At 44.5% G+C, this 18512-nt stretch overlaps 1 protein-coding gene across 1 annotated transcript in view; it reads left to right on the top strand.

Moving 5' to 3' along the window:
* Positions 1-16987, top strand: part of LOC115147099 (calcium-binding mitochondrial carrier protein SCaMC-2-like) — a 41729-nt gene extending 24742 nt beyond the window's left edge. The window contains exons 8-9 of the mRNA XM_029689103.2: positions 4318-4468; positions 12857-16987. Coding sequence (XP_029544963.1) covers positions 4318-4468; positions 12857-13041 — 336 coding nt within the window. The 3' untranslated portion in view covers positions 13042-16987. The remainder of the gene's footprint in view (positions 1-4317; positions 4469-12856) is intronic.
* Positions 16988-18512: the final 1525 nt, after the last annotated feature.

Below are 18512 nucleotides of genomic sequence, written 5' to 3'. Positions count from 1 at the left end.
TGTAACTGACTATGCTTCTGCACAACGAAAGAAAGTTGATATGAAAACCAATAGAACAGAAGAGAAATGGCATATGAGGAATTCTTTCATAGGTGGCGTGTTCAATTTCCCCTAAAGTAAATTTAAATAAATGAGCCCAATTTTAAAATCACTCCTGTCTATTCAAAATACTTCACCAGAGAGCATGACTTAGTAACATAGGAATCAAGAATCATTAGCTTCTTTAAAAAAAAATTGCTGTGGATTGTTTCAAATCACAAGCTTGTGTAGGCTTATGCCAATATGGGCAAAACGTGTGGCAATTGGCCAAGCTGATGAGCTGTCAGTGAATTGGCCAAGCTGATGAGCTGTCAGTGAATTGGCCAAGCTGATGAGCTGGTCAGTGAATTGGCCAAGCTGATGAGCTGTCAGTGAATTGGCCCAGATGATGAGCTGTCAGTGAATTGGCCCAGATGATGAGCTGTCAGTGAATTGGCCCAGATGATGAGCTGTCAGTGAATTGGCCCAGATGATGAGCTGTCAGTGAATTGGCCCAGATGATGAGCTGTCAGTGAATTGGCCCAGATGATGAGCTGTCAGTGAATTGGCCCAGATGATGAGCTGTCAGTGAATTGGCCCAGATGATGAGCTGTCAGTGAATTGGCCCAGATGATGAGCTGTCAGTGAATTGGCCCAGATGATGAGCTGTCAGTGAATTGGCCCAGATGATGAGCTGTCAGTGAATTGGCCCAGATGATGAGCTGTCAGTGAATTGGACAAGCTGATGAGCTGGTCAGTGAATTGGCCCAGATGATGAGCTGTCAGTGAATTGGCCCAGATGATGAGCTGTCAGTGAATTGGCCAAGATGATGAGCTGTCAGTGAATTGGCCCAGATGATGAGCTGTCAGTGAATTGGCCAAGCTGATGAGCTGTCAGTGAATTGGCCCAGATGATGAGCTGTCAGTGAATTGGCCCAGATGATGAGCTGGTCAGTGAATTGGCCCAGATGATGAGCTGGTCAGTGAATTGGCCCAGATGATGAGCTGTCAGTGAATTGGACAAGCTGATGAGCTGGTCAGTGAATTGGCCCAGATGATGAGCTGTCAGTAAAAAGCATCTAAAATATGTGTGAAGATAATATATCTTGAGTATAATTTAAAATGTTTAGACAAGACGGGGGGTGATGTGTGGCGAAGATATAGGGACGCTCAGGTCTCCAGAATGCACTTAGCTCTCCAGAATGCGCTCAGGTCTCCAGAATGCACTTAGCTCTCCAGAATGCGCTCAGGTCTCCAGAATGCACTTAGCTCTCCAGAATGCGCTCAGGTCTCCAGAATGCACTTAGCTCTCCAGAATGCGCTCAGGTCTCCAGAATGCACTTAGCTCTCCAGAATGCGCTCAGGTCTCCAGAATGCACTTAGCTCTCTCACCAATTCTTGCGCATTCATTGTGTGAATTGGTTTTCCCCTTTTTGATAGTTTATTTTTATAAATTTCCATTACGTACCGTAAGCTCAAAGTATTGGGACAGTGACCATTTTGTTTTTGTTCTGTACTCCAGCACGTTGGATTTGAAGTGATACGATGACTATGAGGTTGAAGTTCAGACTGTCAACTTTAATTTGAGGGTATTTTCATCTATATTGGGTGAACCGTTTAGAAATTACAGCACTCTTTGTGCGTAATCCCTCAGTTTTAGGGGACCAAACGTATTGGGACAAATTGACTTGTGTGTTAATGTGGTAAAAGTTTAGTATTTGGTCCCATATGCTTAGCATGCAATGATTACTTCAAGCTTGTGACAAACTTGTTGGATGCACTTGTTTTGGTTGTGTTTCAGATTATTTTGTGCACAATAGAAATTAATGGTAAATAATGTACTGTTATTTTGGTGTCACTTTTATTGTAAATTAGAATAGAATATGTTTCTAAACACTTCTACATTAATGTGGTTGCTTCCATGATTAAATAATTGGGAATAATAATGAGTGGGGAAGATGGAAGCACAGATATCATACCCCCAAGACCTCTCACAATTACAATAACAGGGGAGGTTAACATTTTGGGGGAGGGTATGATATTTATGCCACTAACTTTCTCACTCATCGTTGCTGCTTATCGAATTTGGCCCGCAGGTGATTTTATTTGGCCACCTAAGTGTCTGTATACACGGTGCACTCGGAAAGTATTCAGACCCCTTCCCCTTTTTCCACATTCTGTTACGTTATAACCTTATTCTAAAATTGATGAGTTTTATTTAATCCATCTACACACAATACCCCAAAATGACAAAGCGAAAAATAGGTTTAAAAATAAAGTACTTAAATACCTTAACACCAGCAATTGAGCTCATACTCCAAAGTATCCCCACGCATAAGTGCGATATACTGTATGTGATCGACCCGCAAGTTCGCTAGTGACAACTTCAGCCAACCCAGTTGATTGATATGATGCAATGTTGCACTTCACTAGCAATAGCTCAAGTCAAGACAGATAAAAAGGGAGGCAGACAGGCGGAGTAGAGAGATGAAAGCGATAGAAATAACCTGAATTTCTTCCGGATATTTTGTACTGTTTGTGTCAGCTTAATGTACAGTGCATTCGGGAAGTATTCAGACCCCTTGACTTTTTCCACATTTTGTTACGTTACAGCCTTGTTATAAAATGGATTATATACATTTTTCCCACATTAATCTACACACAATACCCTATAATGACAGTGAAAACAGGTTTAGAATTATGTTCAAATGTAATTAAAGAAAAAAAACGGATCACATTAACATAAGTATTCAGACCCTTTACTCAGTATTTTGTCGAAGCACCTTTGGCAGCGATTACAGCCTTGAGTCTTCTTGGGTATGATGCTACAAGCTTGGCACACCTGTATTTGGGATTTTCTCCCATTCTTCTCTGCAGATCCTCTGGATGGGGAGCGTCGCTGCACAGCTATTTTTCAGGTCTCTCCAGAGATGTTCAATTCTGGGCTTCCGCCCCAGTCTGAGAACTGGAGCAGGTTTTCAACGAGGATCTCTACTTTTCTCCGTTCATCTTTCACTTGATCCTGACTAGTCTCCCAGTCCCTGCAGCTGAAAAACATCCCCACAGTATGATGCTGCCATCACCACCATGCTTCACAGAAGAGATGGTGCCAGGTTTCCTCCAGACGTGACGCTTGGCATTCAGGCCAAAGAGTTAAATTTTAGTTTCATCAGATCAGAGAATCTTGTTAATCATGGTCTTTAGGTGCCTTTTAGGTGCCTTATGGGAAAACTCCAAGCGGGCTGTCGTGTGCCTTTTACTGAGTAGTGGCTTCTGTCTTGCCACTCTACCATAAAGGCCTGATTGGTGGACTGCTGCAGAGATGGTTCTCCCATCTCCACAGAGGAACTCTAGAGCTCCGTCAGAGTGACCGTCGAGTTCTTGGTCACCTCCCAGACCAAGGCCTTTCTCCCTCGATTACTCAGTTTGGCCGGGCAGCCAATTGTGCGCTACTCCCAATCACGGTCGGTTGTGATACAGCCTGGAATTGAACAAGGGTCTGTAGTGACGCCTCTAGCACTGAGATGCAGTGTCTTAGACCGCTGTGCCACTCGGGAGCCCAGCTTTAGGAAGAGTCTTGGTGGATCCAAACTTCTTCCATTTAAGAATGATGGAGGCCACCGTGTTCTTGGGGACCTTCAATGCTGCAGAAATGTTTTGGTACCCGTCCCCAGATCTGTGCCTCGACACAATCCTGTTTCTGAGCTTTACAGACAATTCCTTCGAACTCTTGGTTTTTGCTCTGTCCTGCACTGTCAACTGTAGGACCTTATATAGACAGCTGTGTGCCTTTCCAAATCATGTCCAATCAATTGAATTTACCACAGGTGGACTCCAATCAAGTTGTAGAAACATCACAAGGCTGATAAGTGGAAACAGGATGCCCCTGAGCTCTATTTCGAGTCTCATAGCGAAGCGTCTGAATAAAAGCACATGTTTCACAGCAGCAACCAACTGGGGAGACGCAGAAGAAATCCAGCTGAAAATAGGCTTTTGTAGGCCTGTGCTGTGTGCATGTGATAGTTGTTCGTCATCATGCATCTTATTTACCTAACGAAGACACACTCGACTGGTATTTCCATCAATGAATCAATTTGGTCAGCAATTAAAAAAAATAAAATAAAATGTAATATTGGCTAAAAGCCAGCAATTACTGTCTAACGGAAATTGGGAGGCTTTGTAATAATATTAGGACATCAGTCTCCTCTCTGGTGTTATCAATCAGGACCACACATTTTCTCTCTTCAGCTAACCATTTTCTCTATCTCTCTTTTCACCCACTCTTTTGTCTCCATCCAGACTCTGAAGAACTCATGGCTGCAGCGCTATGCCACAGACAGTGCTGACCCAGGGGTGTTCGTGCTGTTAGCCTGCGGTACCACCTCCAGCACCTGTGGACAGCTGGCCAGCTACCCCCTGGCCCTGGTCAGGACCCGAATGCAGGCTCAAGGTACACCCACTGCCAAAAACTATTTGGAGTTTCATTAGATAACTTGCATAGAATTAGTTAGTGAAAGGTTTGTTTCATGGACCCACCTAAATCTGTGGTACCAAGCAATTTGTTAACCGGGGATGTATAATGTCTGCCTTCATATTGGTAGTGAGGTACAGGGGTATTGGTATTTTATTACATATATACAGTAAATCAAAGTTTATTTGTCATGTGCGCCGAATACAACCGGTGTAGGTAGACCTTACAGTGAAATGCTTACTTACAGGCTCTAACCAATAGTGATGCAAAAAGGGTATTAGGTGAACAATAGGTAAGTAAATCAATAAAACAACAGTGAAAAACAGTAGCGAGGCTATTATCGTGTCTTTGGCTATGCCAGATTAAGTGATAGGACATGCTATTCTATAAAATAATTTCTCTAATTAATTTCACCTGATTAAGCTATTCAGGTTCATGTAATTAACTAGAAAGTCGGGGCACCACGAAATAATGTTTATAGAGCTGTTATCTTCCGAATAAACTCTTAAAGACCTAGTAATCTTTTACCTCAATAGCAGTCAATATTTAATCGTCACTTTATTTAGGTCATCACCTTCACATTGAAATTCGATGCCAATTGCGTTAGGTTCTTGCTGATGTTGGATTAGTTCTGTAGGTGGTCTTTGTCCTTTCAACGTGGGGACTGCCAGTCCGCACGTCCTTGGAACAGAAAGTTCTTCAAGGGGCTTATATAGGATTGGGAGAGCGGGCCTTGTTTAATAATTCTCTCATTTAAGAAGCTAAAATTACATTTCATTGGAGCGGGCAGTCGCATCCGCACTTCGGTCTGCAGGTAGTATAACTTTTCATTACATTTCATTATAGTACAACGGTTTGATTTGTCTAATCTTAGCAATTTCTTCTTAGCTAGCTACATAGCCGTCTTTGTATCAAAGATAATTGCGTAATTATCGTATTTCGTCGTCCTAACGTATCTGCCCAGCAGCTAGCCAGCTAGCTAACGCCCACCGTCTACATAGCTAGCTACATAGCCGTCTCTGTATCAAAGATAATTGTGTAGTCTAGAGCGATTTTCTAGGTTACCTAGCCAGCTATTGTCTTTATTTTAACGCAACGTAACGTAATCAACACTGCTAGCTAGCTAGCCAGCTAGCCCCTGAATCAACAACGCAGCCAGCTATTTGTCGTCCTTAACGTAGGAGACACTGCTAGCTAGCTAACAGCTAGCCAACGTCTACCGATTAGAACTCAACAACCCGGTCGCATTCCGCCTCGCTCCACAGGTAGTATCACATTTTAATTTCATTTCATTACAGTACAACGGTTTGATTTGTTTGATCGTAGCTAGCTACATAGCTAGCTACATAGCCGTCTCCGTATCAAAGATAATTGTGTAGTCTAGAGCGATTTTTCTAGGTTACCTAGCCAGCTATTGTCGTTCTTTTAACGCAACGTAACGTAATCAACAACGCAGCCACTGCCAGCTAGCCTACAAAGTCAACAACGCAGCCACTGCCACCTAGCCTACTTCAGCTGTACTGTATCATTTTTAATCATTTTAGTCAATAAGATTATTGCTACGTAAGCTCAACTTTCTGAACATTCGAGACGTGTAGTCCACTTGTCATTCCAATCTCCTTTGCATTAGCGTAGCCTCTTCTGTAGCCTGTCAACTATGTGTCTGTCTATCCCTGTTCTCTCCTCTCTGCACAGACCATACAAACGCTCCACACCGCGGGCCGTCCACCCTAATCTGGTGGTCCCAGCGCGCACGACCCACGTGGAGTTCCAGGTCTCCGGTAGCCTCTGGAACTGCCGATCTGCGGCCAACAAGGCAGAGTTCATCTCAGCCTATGCCTCCCTCCAGTCCCTCGACTTCTTGGCACTGACGGAAACATGGATCACCACAGATAACACTGCTACTCCTACTGCTCTCTCTTCGTCCGCCCACGTGTTCTCGCACACCCGAGAGCTTCTGGTCAGCGGGGTGGTGGCACCGGGATCCTCATCTCTCCCAAGTGGTCATTCTCTCTTTCTCCCCTTACCCATCTGTCTATCGCCTCCTTTGAATTCCATGCTGTCACAGTTACCAGCCCTTTCAAGCTTAACATCCTTATCATTTATCGCCCTCCAGGTTCCTCGGAGAGTTCATCAATGAGCTTGATGCCTTGATAAGCTCCTTTCCTGAGGACGGCTCACCTCTCACAGTTCTGGGCGACTTTAACCTCCCCACGTCTACCTTTGACTCATTCCTCTCTGCCTCCTTCTTTCCACTCCTCTCCTCTTTTGACCTCTCCCTCTCACCTTCCCCCCTACTCACAAGGCAGGCAATACGCTCGACCTCATCTTTACTAGATGCTGTTCTTCCACTAACCTCATTGCAACTCCTCCAAGTCTCCGACCACTACCTTGTATCCTTTTCCCTCTCGCTCTCATCCAACACTTCCCACACTGCCCCTACTCGGATGGTATCGCGCCGTCCCAACCTTCGCACTCTCTCCCCCGCTACTCTCTCCTCTTCCATCCTATCATCTCTTCCCTCTGCTCAAACCTTCTCCAACCTATCTCCTGATTCTGCCTCCTCAACCCTCCTCTCCTCCCTTTCTGCATCCTTTGACTCTCTATGTCCCCTATCCTCCAGGCCGGCTCGGTCCTCCCCTCCCGCTCCGTGGCACGACGACTCATTGCGAGCTCACAGAACAGGGCTCCGGGCAGCCGAGCGGAAATGGAGGAAAACTCGCCTCCCTGCGGACCTGGCATCCTTTCACTCCCTCCTCTCTACATTTTCCTCTTCTGTCGCTGCTGCTAAAGCCACTTTCTACCACTCTAAATTCCAAGCATCTGCCTCTAACCCTAGGAAGCTCTTTGCCACCTTCTCCTCCCTCCTGAATCCCCCTCCCCTCCCCCCTCTCTGCAGATGACTTCGTCAACCATTTTGAAAAGAAGGTCGACGACATCCGATCCTCGATTGCTAAGTCAAACGACACCGCTGGTTCTGCTCACACTGCCCTACCCTGTTCTCTGACCTCTTTCTCCCCTCTCTCTCCAGATGAAATCTCGCGTCTTGTGACGGCCGGCCGCCCAACAACCTGCCCGCTTGACCCTATCCCCTCCTCTCTTCTCCAGACCATTTCCGGAGACCTTCTCCCTTACCTCACCTTGCTCATCAACTCATCCCTGACCGCTGGCTACGTCCCTTCCGTCTTCAAGAGAGCGAGAGTTGCACCCCTTCTGAAAAAACCTACACTCGATCCCTCCGATGTCAACAACTACAGACCAGTATCCCTTTCTTTTCTCTCCAAAACCCTTGAACGTGCCGTCCTTGGCCAGCTCTCCCGCTATCTCTCTCAGAATGACCTTCTTGATCCAAATCAGTCAGGTTTCAAGACTAGTCATTCAACTGAGACTGCTCTTCTCTGTATCACGGAGGCGCTCCGCACTGCTAAAGCTAACTCTCTCTCCTCTGCTCTCATCCTTCTAGACCTATCGGCTGCCTTCGATACTGTGAACCATCAGATCCTCCTCTCCACCCTCTCCGAGTTGGGCATCTCCGGCGCGGCCCACGCTTGATTGCGTCCTACCTGACAGGTCGCTCCTACCAGGTGGCGTGGCGAGAATCCGTCTCCTCACCACGTGCTCTCACCACTGGTGTCCCCCAGGGCTCTGTTCTAGGCCCTCTCCTATTCTCGCTATACACCAAGTCACTTGGCTCTGTCATAACCTCACATGGTCTCTCCTATCATTGCTATGCAGACGACACACAATTAATCTTCTCCTTTCCCCCTTCTGATGACCAGGTGGCGAATCGCATCTCTGCATGTCTGGCAGACATATCAGTGTGGATGACGGATCACCACCTCAAGCTGAACCTCGGCAAGACGGAGCTGCTCTTCCTCCCGGGGAAGGACTGCCCGTTCCATGATCTCGCCATCACGGTTGACAACTCCACTGTGTCCTCCTCCCAGAGCGCTAAGAACCTTGGCGTGATCCTGGACAACACCCTGTCGTTCTCAACTAACATCAAGGCGGTGGCCCGTTCCTGTAGGTTCATGCTCTACAACATCCGCAGAGTACGACCCTGCCTCACACAGGAAGCGGCGCAGGAAGCGGCGCAGGTCCTAATCCAGGCACTTGTCATCTCCCGTCTGGATTACTGCAACTCGCTGTTGGCTGGGCTCCCTGCCTGTGCCATTAAACCCCTACAACTCATCCAGAACGCCGCAGCCCGTCTGGTGTTCAACCTTCCCAAGTTCTCTCACGTCACCCCGCTCCTCCGCTCTCTCCACTGGCTTCCAGTTGAAGCTCGCATCCACTACAAGACCATGGTGCTTGCCTACGGAGCTGTGAGGGGAACGGCACCTCAGTACCTCCAGGCTCTGATCAGGCCCTACACCCAAACAAGGGCACTGCGTTCATCCACCTCTGGCCTGCTCGCCTCCCTACCACTGAGGAAGTACAGTTCCCGCTCAGCCCAGTCAAAACTGTTCTCTGCTCTGGCCCCCCAATGGTGGAACAAACTCCCTCACGACGCCAGGACAGCGGAGTCAATCACCACCTTCCGGAGACACCTGAAACCCCACCTCTTTAAGGAATACCTAGGATAGGATAAAGTAATCCTTCTCACCCCCCCTTAAAAGATTTAGATGCACTATTGTAAGGTGGCTGCTCCACTGGATGTCATAAGGTGAATGCACCAATTTGTAAGTCGCTCTGGATAAGAGCGTCTGCTAAATGACTTAAATGTAAATGTAATATTTAAACATTTAAATTGAACAACAATTCCATGTGAATCTGATAACTAGAATGTGTAGACTTTCCAAGATACAGTTTATGTTGTCCTATCATCAGTAATAATGTCTCCGACGCCAACTGATCTGTCATATTCATTAAGTCCCAACGCGTATTTTCAACTGGTTGGATTACTGAAATATGGTTCCGTTTCCCATCTTTTGATGTCACCAGACTCTCAATGTTAACAAAAGGATTTTCAATAGTCACATCGGTAGAGTAGAGAGAGGAAAAAGGGGATGGTATTTATGGGGGTCCTAAACCTCCCCCTCAAGCCAACGTCATGACACTATATACAGTAGCGAGGCTACATACAGTCACCGGTTAGTTAGGCTAATTTGAGGTAGTGTGTACATATGGTTAAAGTGACTATGCATATATGATGAACCGAGAGTAGCAGTAGTGTAAAGAGGGGTTGTTGGGTGGCGGGACATAAAGCAGATAGCCCGGTAAGCCAATGTGCGGGAGCACTGATTGGTCGGGCCAATTGAGGTAGTATGTACATATCTTGTCTCATCGCTACAACTCCCGTACGGGCTCGGAAGAGACAAAGGTTGAAAGTCATGCGTCCTCCGATACACAACCCAACCAAGCCGCAATGCTTCTTAACACCGTGTGCTTCCAACCCGGAAGCCAGCCACACCAATGTGTCGGAGAAAACACAGTGCGCCTGGCAACCTTGGTTAACGTGCACTGCGCCCGGCCCACCACAGGAGTCGCTGGTGCGCGATAAGACAAGGATTTCCCTACTGGCCTAACCCGGACGATGCTAGGCCAATTGTGCGTCGCCCCACGGACCTCCCGGTCGCGGCCGGCTACGACAGAGCCTGGGCGCAAATCCAGGGTCTCTGCTGGCGCTGCAGTACAGCGCCCTTAACCACTGCGCCGACCGGGTAAACTGTTGAGAAGCCTTTTTGTCCTAGACTTGGCACTCCGGTACCGCTTGCCATGAGGTAGTAGCTGGAACAGTCTATGACTGGGGTGGTTGGGGTCTTTTGACAATTTTTAGAGCCTTCCTCTGACACCGCCTGGTGTAGAGGTCCTGGATGGCAGGCAGTTTAGCTCCAGTGATGTACTGGGCTGTACTCACTACCCTCTGTAGTCCTTGCGGTCGGAGGCCGAGCAATTGCCGTACCAGGCAGTGATGCAACCATGCTCTCAATGTTGCAGCTATAGAAACTTTTGAGGCTCTCAGAACCCATGCCAAATCTTTGTAGTTTCCTGAGGGGGAATAGGCTTTGTCGTGCCCTCTTCACAACTGTCTTGGTGTGTTTGGACCATTCTAGTTTGTTGGTGATGTGGACACCAAGTAAGCTCTCAACCTGCTCCACTACAGCCCCGTCGATGAGAATGGGGGCATACTCTGTCCTCATTTTTCCTGTAGTTCACAATCATCTCCTTAGTCTTGGTTACGTTGAGGGATAGGTTGTTATTCTGGCACCACCCGGTCAGGTCTCTGACCTCCTCCCTATAGGCTGTCTCGTCATTGTCGTTGATCAGGCCTACCACTGTGTTGTCTGCAAATTTAATGATGGTGGAGTCGTGCCTGGCCATGGAGTCGTGGGTGAACAGGGGGTACAGGAGGGGACAGAGCATGCACCCCTGGGGGGCTCCAGCGTGGCAGATGTGTTGCTACCTACCCTCACCACCTGGGGGTGGCCCGCCAGGAAGCCCAGGATCCAGTTGCAGAGGGAGGTGTTTGTCCCAGGATCCTTAGCTTAGTGATACTATGGTGTTGAACGCTGAGCTGTAGTCAATGAATAGCATTCTCACATAAGTGTTCCTTTTGTCCAGAAGACGTCGAAACTATGAAATAACACATATGAAATCATGTAGTAACCAAAAAACAAATCAACATACAGTTGAAGTCGGAAGTTTACATATATCTTAGCCCAATACATTTAAACTCAGTTTTTCACAATTCCTGACATTCAATCCTAAAAAATTACCTGTTTTAGGTCAGTTAAGATCACCAATTTATTTTAAGAATGTGAAATGTCAGAATAATAGTAGAGATTTATTTCAGGTTTTATTTATTTAGTCACATTCCCAGTGGGTCAGAAGTTTACATACACTCAATTAGTATTTGGTTGCATTGCCTTGAAATTGTTTAACCTGGGTCAAGTGTTTCGGGTAGCCTTCCACAAGCTTCCCACAATAAATTGGGTGAATCTTGGCCCATTCCTCCAGACAGAGCTGGTGTAACTGAGTCAGGTTTGTAGGCCTCCTTGCTCGCACATGCTTTTTCAGTTCTGCCCACAAATTTTCTATAGGATTGAGGTCAAGCCTTTGTGATGGCCACTCCAATACCTTGACTTTGTTGTCCTTAAGCCATTTTGCCACAACTTTGGAAGTATGCTTGGGGTCATTGTCCATTTGGAAGACCCATTTGCGACCAAGCTTTAACTTCCTGACTGATATCTTGAGATGTTGCTTCAATAACTTCCTGACTGATGTCTTCAGATGTTGCTTCAAAAACAACAAGCAAAGCACCTCCACAACATGCTGCTGCTACCCCCGTTCTTCACGGTTGAGATGGTGTTCTTCGGCTTGCAAGCCTCCTCCTTTTCCTCCAAACATAACATTATGGCCAAACAGTTCTATTTTCTAAATCAAAATATATTTTATATTTGAGATTCTTCAAAGTAGCCACCCTTGACAGCTTTGCACACTCTTGGTATTCTATCAACCAGCTTCACCTGGAATGCATTTCCAACCATCTTGAAGGAGTTCCCACATATGCTGAGCACTTGTTGGCTTTTTTTCCTTCACTCTGCGGTCCAACTCATCCCAATCCAACTCAATTGGGTTAAGGTCGTATGATTGTGGATGCCGGGTCATCTGGTGCAGCACTCAGACTTTTTTTCACATATGGACTTTTTTGCCAAATAGGTCTTTCTTCTGTATACCACCCCTACCTTGTCACAACACAACTGATTGGCTCAAATCCATTAAGAAGAAAATAAATTCCACAAAGTACAGAGATCCTTGAACAGGACAAGGACCTAGGCACACAGCAAAGACAATGCAGGAGTGGCTTCGGGTCAAGTCTCTGAAATGTCCTTGAGTGGCCCAGCCAGAGCCCGGACTTGAACCCGATCGAACATCTCTGGAGAGACCTGAAAATAGCTATGTCACGACGCTCCCCATCCAACCTGACAGAGCTTGAGGGTGTTGAAGAATGGGAGAATCTCCCCAAATAAAGGTATGCCAAGCTTGTAGCATCATACCAAAGAAGACTCAAGGCTGTAATCGCTGCCAAAGGTGCTTCAACAAAGTACTGAGTAAAGGGTCTGAATACTTATGTAAATGTAATTTACCAGTTTATTTTTGCTTTGTGATTATGGGGTATTGTGTGTAAACTGATGAGGGGGGGAAACGCTATTGTAATACATTTTAGGATAAGGCTGTAACGAAACAAATTGTGGAAAAAGTCGAGGGGTCTGAATAGTTTCCGAATGCACTGTATATAGTTGCCACATCAGCATTGACCAGCATGGCTAATAATATCGAAATTGACCCAGTTTCCAGAGTGGTGCATCCCTATTGTTGATGTGTATTTCATGTCGCTCATCTTCTCATGTTTTTTCCCCTCAGCCACCATCGAGGGCGGTCCCCAGATGACCATGTCGGGGCTGTTCAAACACATTGTGAAGACTGAGGGTGCATTCGGACTTTACCGAGGCCTGGCCCCAAACTTCATGAAGGTCATTCCAGCGGTCAGCATCAGCTACGTGGTCTACGAGAACCTCAAGATGAGTCTGGGGGTGGTGTCACGTTGAGGCCTGGGGGGTATCACCTCCCCTTAAGGCCAAATTGTTCATTTTTGCTTTGCCAAGCAACGGTGCGGGTGACTCGGGGGAAAAAGGGAGGAGTCTCAGCAGACAGAGCTGGGGTTGTTAGAGACAATCTCATCAGATATTACAACACTAAGGACAAAAAAACGATGGAGAGTTTGGAACGGACACTATGACTGGAAGGGAGGTGGGGATGGAGATCCTCTCGCGTAGCTGTAACCTTAAAAGTATCATTATGTAAGGAGTTATTTTGTTATCAATCCAGAGACACAACACCATGAGTCCACTGTTGGCTTTTTATTATCAAACTGAAGACTCAGGTGAACTGAAAAGCAATGTCTTCACTGGAACTCCAGTATTCTCCAACTTGCTTGAAATTTGTTAACGGAAATGTATTTCCTGTTATGTTCACTCAATAGTACTATCCTATAGGTGGCAGTATTAGTCAACCTATCTGGCTTGTGAAAGACTACTTTTCTAATTGTCATCTAAAGTTGTCCTATGTAATATGTATCCGCCTTAATGCAGCATTCATTAACATGTAAGAGGCTGCAACTATTAGGGCATTGGCTGTTATTTGTCTGGAGGGAGCAAAACCTCAACTCACAATTTTGATTAATCTGGTTAATTCCATATTTTTCCGTTTTCTCATTGTATAGCTTGATGAGAATTGTTAAACAACTGATTTGAAAAGAAAGGGCGATGCAGGTTGGATGCCCATAGTGTATTATTGTCCACTTAGTCTTAAAACCGCTGGTAAGAAGTGTGTATGTCTTGATGCTAAGACATTTTTTTTGTATTGTAACCCGATATTTAAATAAATATGGTCCAAGACAGGCAACGCTCAAAGAATAGATACTGTTAGCAGATGTTTAGTTACGATACTATAACATATTCAGAAACTGTTAATATATTGTTTTCCAAGATACAATGCAACACATAATGATACCTACTGATCAAGGTTTGAGACGTTACGCTGTCACAACCTGTGTAACATTTCAGACAGGAAGATGGCGATATTGAGTCGTTTCTGGGGGGGGGAAACAGGGAAAGTTTGCATGTTTTCATTTTGAAAAACCATTTTCCACCATCATGCTACAGTGGCTAATTCTAGCCCCGGTCCACAGTAGCATTTTGAAACTATAGCGGTTTTTGAATGCCCATTAACATACTATATACTTAGTTAACTTTAGTATACAGTAAACAAACGGTATCGTTTCAGTTGAGCGTACTAGAGCATCGCCTGTCTACCGGAAGTGGATGCTGTTGCTATGGAACCTTTTGCTAGCTTGTTAGCATAACAAATGACTAGCTAAACATTTTACGATTTCGGGTGTGTTTGTAAATTCAATCTGGAGTGATAGTGCGCTCTGGGCGTTCGTAAATCCAGAGTGTTGTCCCTTTTTGTAAATTCATCAGTTATTCTGTGCGAGAGTGCTCTGAAATCAGAGTAGATGTAGAATGATGTAAATAATCATGTCACTAAACGTTGGGTAGTTAGTTAGATAGCTAATATGCTGTCTGGCAAGTTTGATGTTTTAGTAACTAGTTAACATACCTGTACATACTGCTGTAATGCTATATGGTTCGTTATTAGAAAAGTCATTACATTGCTCAACATTTGTCCAAATTAGTTAAAGCAATTCATTTGTATCTGCTCTCATCGTACTTCGGTTACATATTTTATGCCATTTTCTTTAAATCTGAAAAGTTGAAGCCACGCACATTTTCTGAATTGCATTATGGGCCCTAAAAGCATCCACTGCATGTATACTTGATATTTTGGCAAACTTTTGGCATATTATGACCAATAAATATACTATATACTCAATTCATGTCACAAATAGTACAGTTAGTACGGTTAGTATCAGTATTCGAACGCAGCTCAGGGGTGAAAAGACAGACTGCAACAACCAGCATTATTCACTGTATCATGGTGGTGGAAAACGGTGTTTCATAAGGAAAGCACAGACATTTTCCCTGTTTTTTTCGGTCTTCTCTCCATTAAATCGAGTTATGGAAGGAATCGACACCTTTACAGCCTGAATGGAGAATGTTTTCTGTACAATCCGGCCCACGGGGATACGAGTATAAAGCCGGCTGCATAGATTTTCTTTGGACGGTAAAATGAAATGACTCAATATCAACATCTGACAGCCTTTGAGCTAGTATTTCTTGAGTTTGGGACTTGTTTGTTTTGAGTTTAGTCGGTTGTCACTATTTAGCTAAATGCTTTTTCTAGTTGGTGCAGCTCCGCAAAAATAAGTACTAATCTTTTGCACTTTTGCTTTAGAGCAAATCCCGGAGCCTGAATCCATATTTTCTCTCCACAAGAGGATGGAAAGGGCTGTGTCTGTATTATTGTACCCTACCTAAGGATACCACTCCATACTGCCTGAAGTGTAGCGCCTTATTTCCTGCATTGACGAGCAGGAAATCAGACTACGCTTTTGTAAACTTGAAATTCATATTGTCCCCCCCCTATATCGCTGAAGGCTAAAATGTATAGTGTATCTATACACTATACAAAACATTAAGAACACCATTTTTCCATGATGTAGACTGACCAGGTGAATCCGGGTGAAATGATCCCTTATTGACGTCACTTGTTAAATCCACATCAGTCGTTGAAGATGAAAGGGAGGAGACATGTTGAATAAGGATTTTTAAGCCTTGAGACAATTGAGTCATGGATTGTGTGCCATTCAGAGGGTAAATTGGAAAGACAAAAGATTTAAGTGCCTATGAACGGGGTTTGTTAGCATGTTTCAAGTGCACCAGTTTGTGTTTAGGACTCCAACGCTGCTGGGATTTTCACGCTCAACAGTTTCCTGTGTGTATAAAGAATGGTCCACCACCCAAAGGACATCCAGCCAACTCAATATTGGGAAGGTGTTCCTAATGTTTGGTATATTCAGTAGTCTTTAGGTGGTCTCTTGAATCAAAACAGCCCATACACGGTATTGAAATATTTTACAAAACATATCCAGACTAAATCCTCATTTACAGTGAGCTACAAAAGTATTGGGACAGTGACATGTTTTTGTTTGTTTTGGTTCTGTACTCCAGCACTTTGGATTCCTAATGATACTATGGGGTTAAAGTGCAGACTGTTCGCTTTAATTTGAGGGTATCTTTGTCCATATTGGGTGACTGTTTAGAAATTACAGCACTTGTACATAATCCCTCCATTTTAGGGAGTCAAAGGTTTAGTACAGTATATGGTCCCATATTCCTAGCACACAATGATTACATCAGGCTTGTTACTCTACAAACTTGTTGGATGCATTTGCTGTTTTTGTTTTTTTGTTGTGTTTCAGATTATTTTGTGCCCAATAGAAATGAATGGTACATAATGTATTAGGTCATTTTGGAGTTGCTTTTATTGTAAATAAGAATAGAATGTTCTCAACAACCTCTACATTCATGTGGATGTTACCATGGTTACAGATCATCCTGAACTGTGAATAATGAGTGAGGAAGTTACACAAACATCATACCCCCCCCCCCCCAAAAAAAAATACTAACCTCCCCTCCCCTTATTTTAATGGTGAGGTGTTAACATGTCTTAGGGGTATGATATTTGTGTAACTTTCTCACTCATCATTATTTACGATACATTCAGGACTATCCATAATCATGTAGAAGTGTTGAGAAATAATCATATATTCTTATTTACAATAAGTGTGACTCAAGTCTCAATACATTATTTACCGAAGTGCTGGAGTACAGAGCCAAAACAACAAAAACAATTTGTCACTGTCCCAATACTTTGAGCTCAATGCATTTAGAAAATGATTGTATGTATCGGAACCTATGTAAATGACCCATTGTCGTCCTTTGTAGAAGAATGCCATCTATTGAATGAATGTAAAGCTAAATGTATTTATGCTTCTATGGGAACAACTGTTCATAAAGTAACTCAATATTATACTTTTGTATTGAGTCACGGTTTGAATTGCCCACATCTTGAGCACTTATACACTTAATATTTCATAGCAAATGGTGGATCAATGTCTGTCCCAGCCTCTGCCAATCAGGCCTCATTCACATAGTTGGAGAGGGAGTTAGATTGTAAAGAAAATAAAACGTGACCAAACATGAAACTTGTCTCGGACAATAAAGAAGACCATAGTGAAAATTTGTCAAACTGTTGGCAAAAGCAACCGGCAGAGCATGTAGAACTATGAATAGAGTGAGCCTTCACCCTGGGTGGCAGTATTGGTCAACCTATTTGGCCTGTGAAAGGCTACCAAATTAACCCCCACAAACTGCACACAACATTTTAAGGAAAAATGCAATGTAGACTACAAAATACAATCTCCAAAGGTGTTTTGCATAGGGGGAAAAATGTAAACACAACATGCAACAATTTCAATACCAGATACTGACTGGTTCTGATCCGCGCCCCTACCTTGTTTTTAAGGTTTCTGTGACCAATAGATGCATATCTGTACTCCCAGCCATGTCAAATCCATAGATTAGGGCCTAATTAATTTCCATTAACTAATTTAGTAATGCATGTTGTGTTTATATTTTCGTGTGACCACCATTTGCCTCATGCAGCGTGTCTCCTTCACATAGAGTTGATCAGGCTGTTGATTGTGGCCTGTGGAATGTTGTCCCACTCCTCTTCAATGGCTGTGCGAATATAGTTGCTGGATATTGTCGGGAACTGGAACACACTGTTTGATCCAGAGCATCCCAAACATGGAGACATCTGGTGAGTATGCAGACCATGGAAGAACTGGAACATTTTCAGCTTCCAGGAATTGTGTACAGAACTTTGCGACATGGGGCCATCCATGCATTATCATGATGAAACATGAGGGGATGGCGGCGAATGATTGGTACGACAATGAGCCTCAGGATCTTTTCACAGTATCTCTGTGCATTCAAATTTTCATGGATAAAAAGTAATTGTTCGTTGTCCGTCGCTGATGCCTGCCCAGAACAACCTCATCGCCAGAGGGGCACTCTGTTCACAACGTTGACATCAAAAACCGCTCGCCCACACAACACCTTACATGTGGTTGTGAGGCAGGTATTGCCAAATTCTCTAAAACAACGTTGGAGGCAGCTTATGACAGCTCTGGTGGACATTCCTGCAGCCAGCATGCCAATTGCACGCTCCCTCAAAACTTGAGACATCTGTGGCATTGTGTTGTGTGACAAAACTGCACATTTTTAGTGGCCTTTTATTGTCCTCAGCACAAGGTGCACCTGTGTAATGATCATGCTGTTTAATCAGTTTCTTGAAATGCCACACCTGTCAGGTGGGTGGATTATCTTGGCAAAGGAGAAATGCTCACTAACAGGGATGTAAACAAATATGTGCACAACATTTTTGAGAAATAGTTGTGCACACCTTTTTATAAACCAGTCAACACTTGCTGTTCAGTTGTCAATCAAAGCACAGTAAATAGTCTATGCGTCACGACTCCGCGTGGCTGGCT

This window comes from Oncorhynchus nerka, linkage group LG19, assembly GCF_034236695.1.
Source record: "Oncorhynchus nerka isolate Pitt River linkage group LG19, Oner_Uvic_2.0, whole genome shotgun sequence".
Lineage (NCBI taxonomy): Eukaryota > Metazoa > Chordata > Actinopteri > Salmoniformes > Salmonidae > Oncorhynchus > Oncorhynchus nerka.
This window is presented reverse-complemented; position numbering and strand designations above follow the sequence as displayed.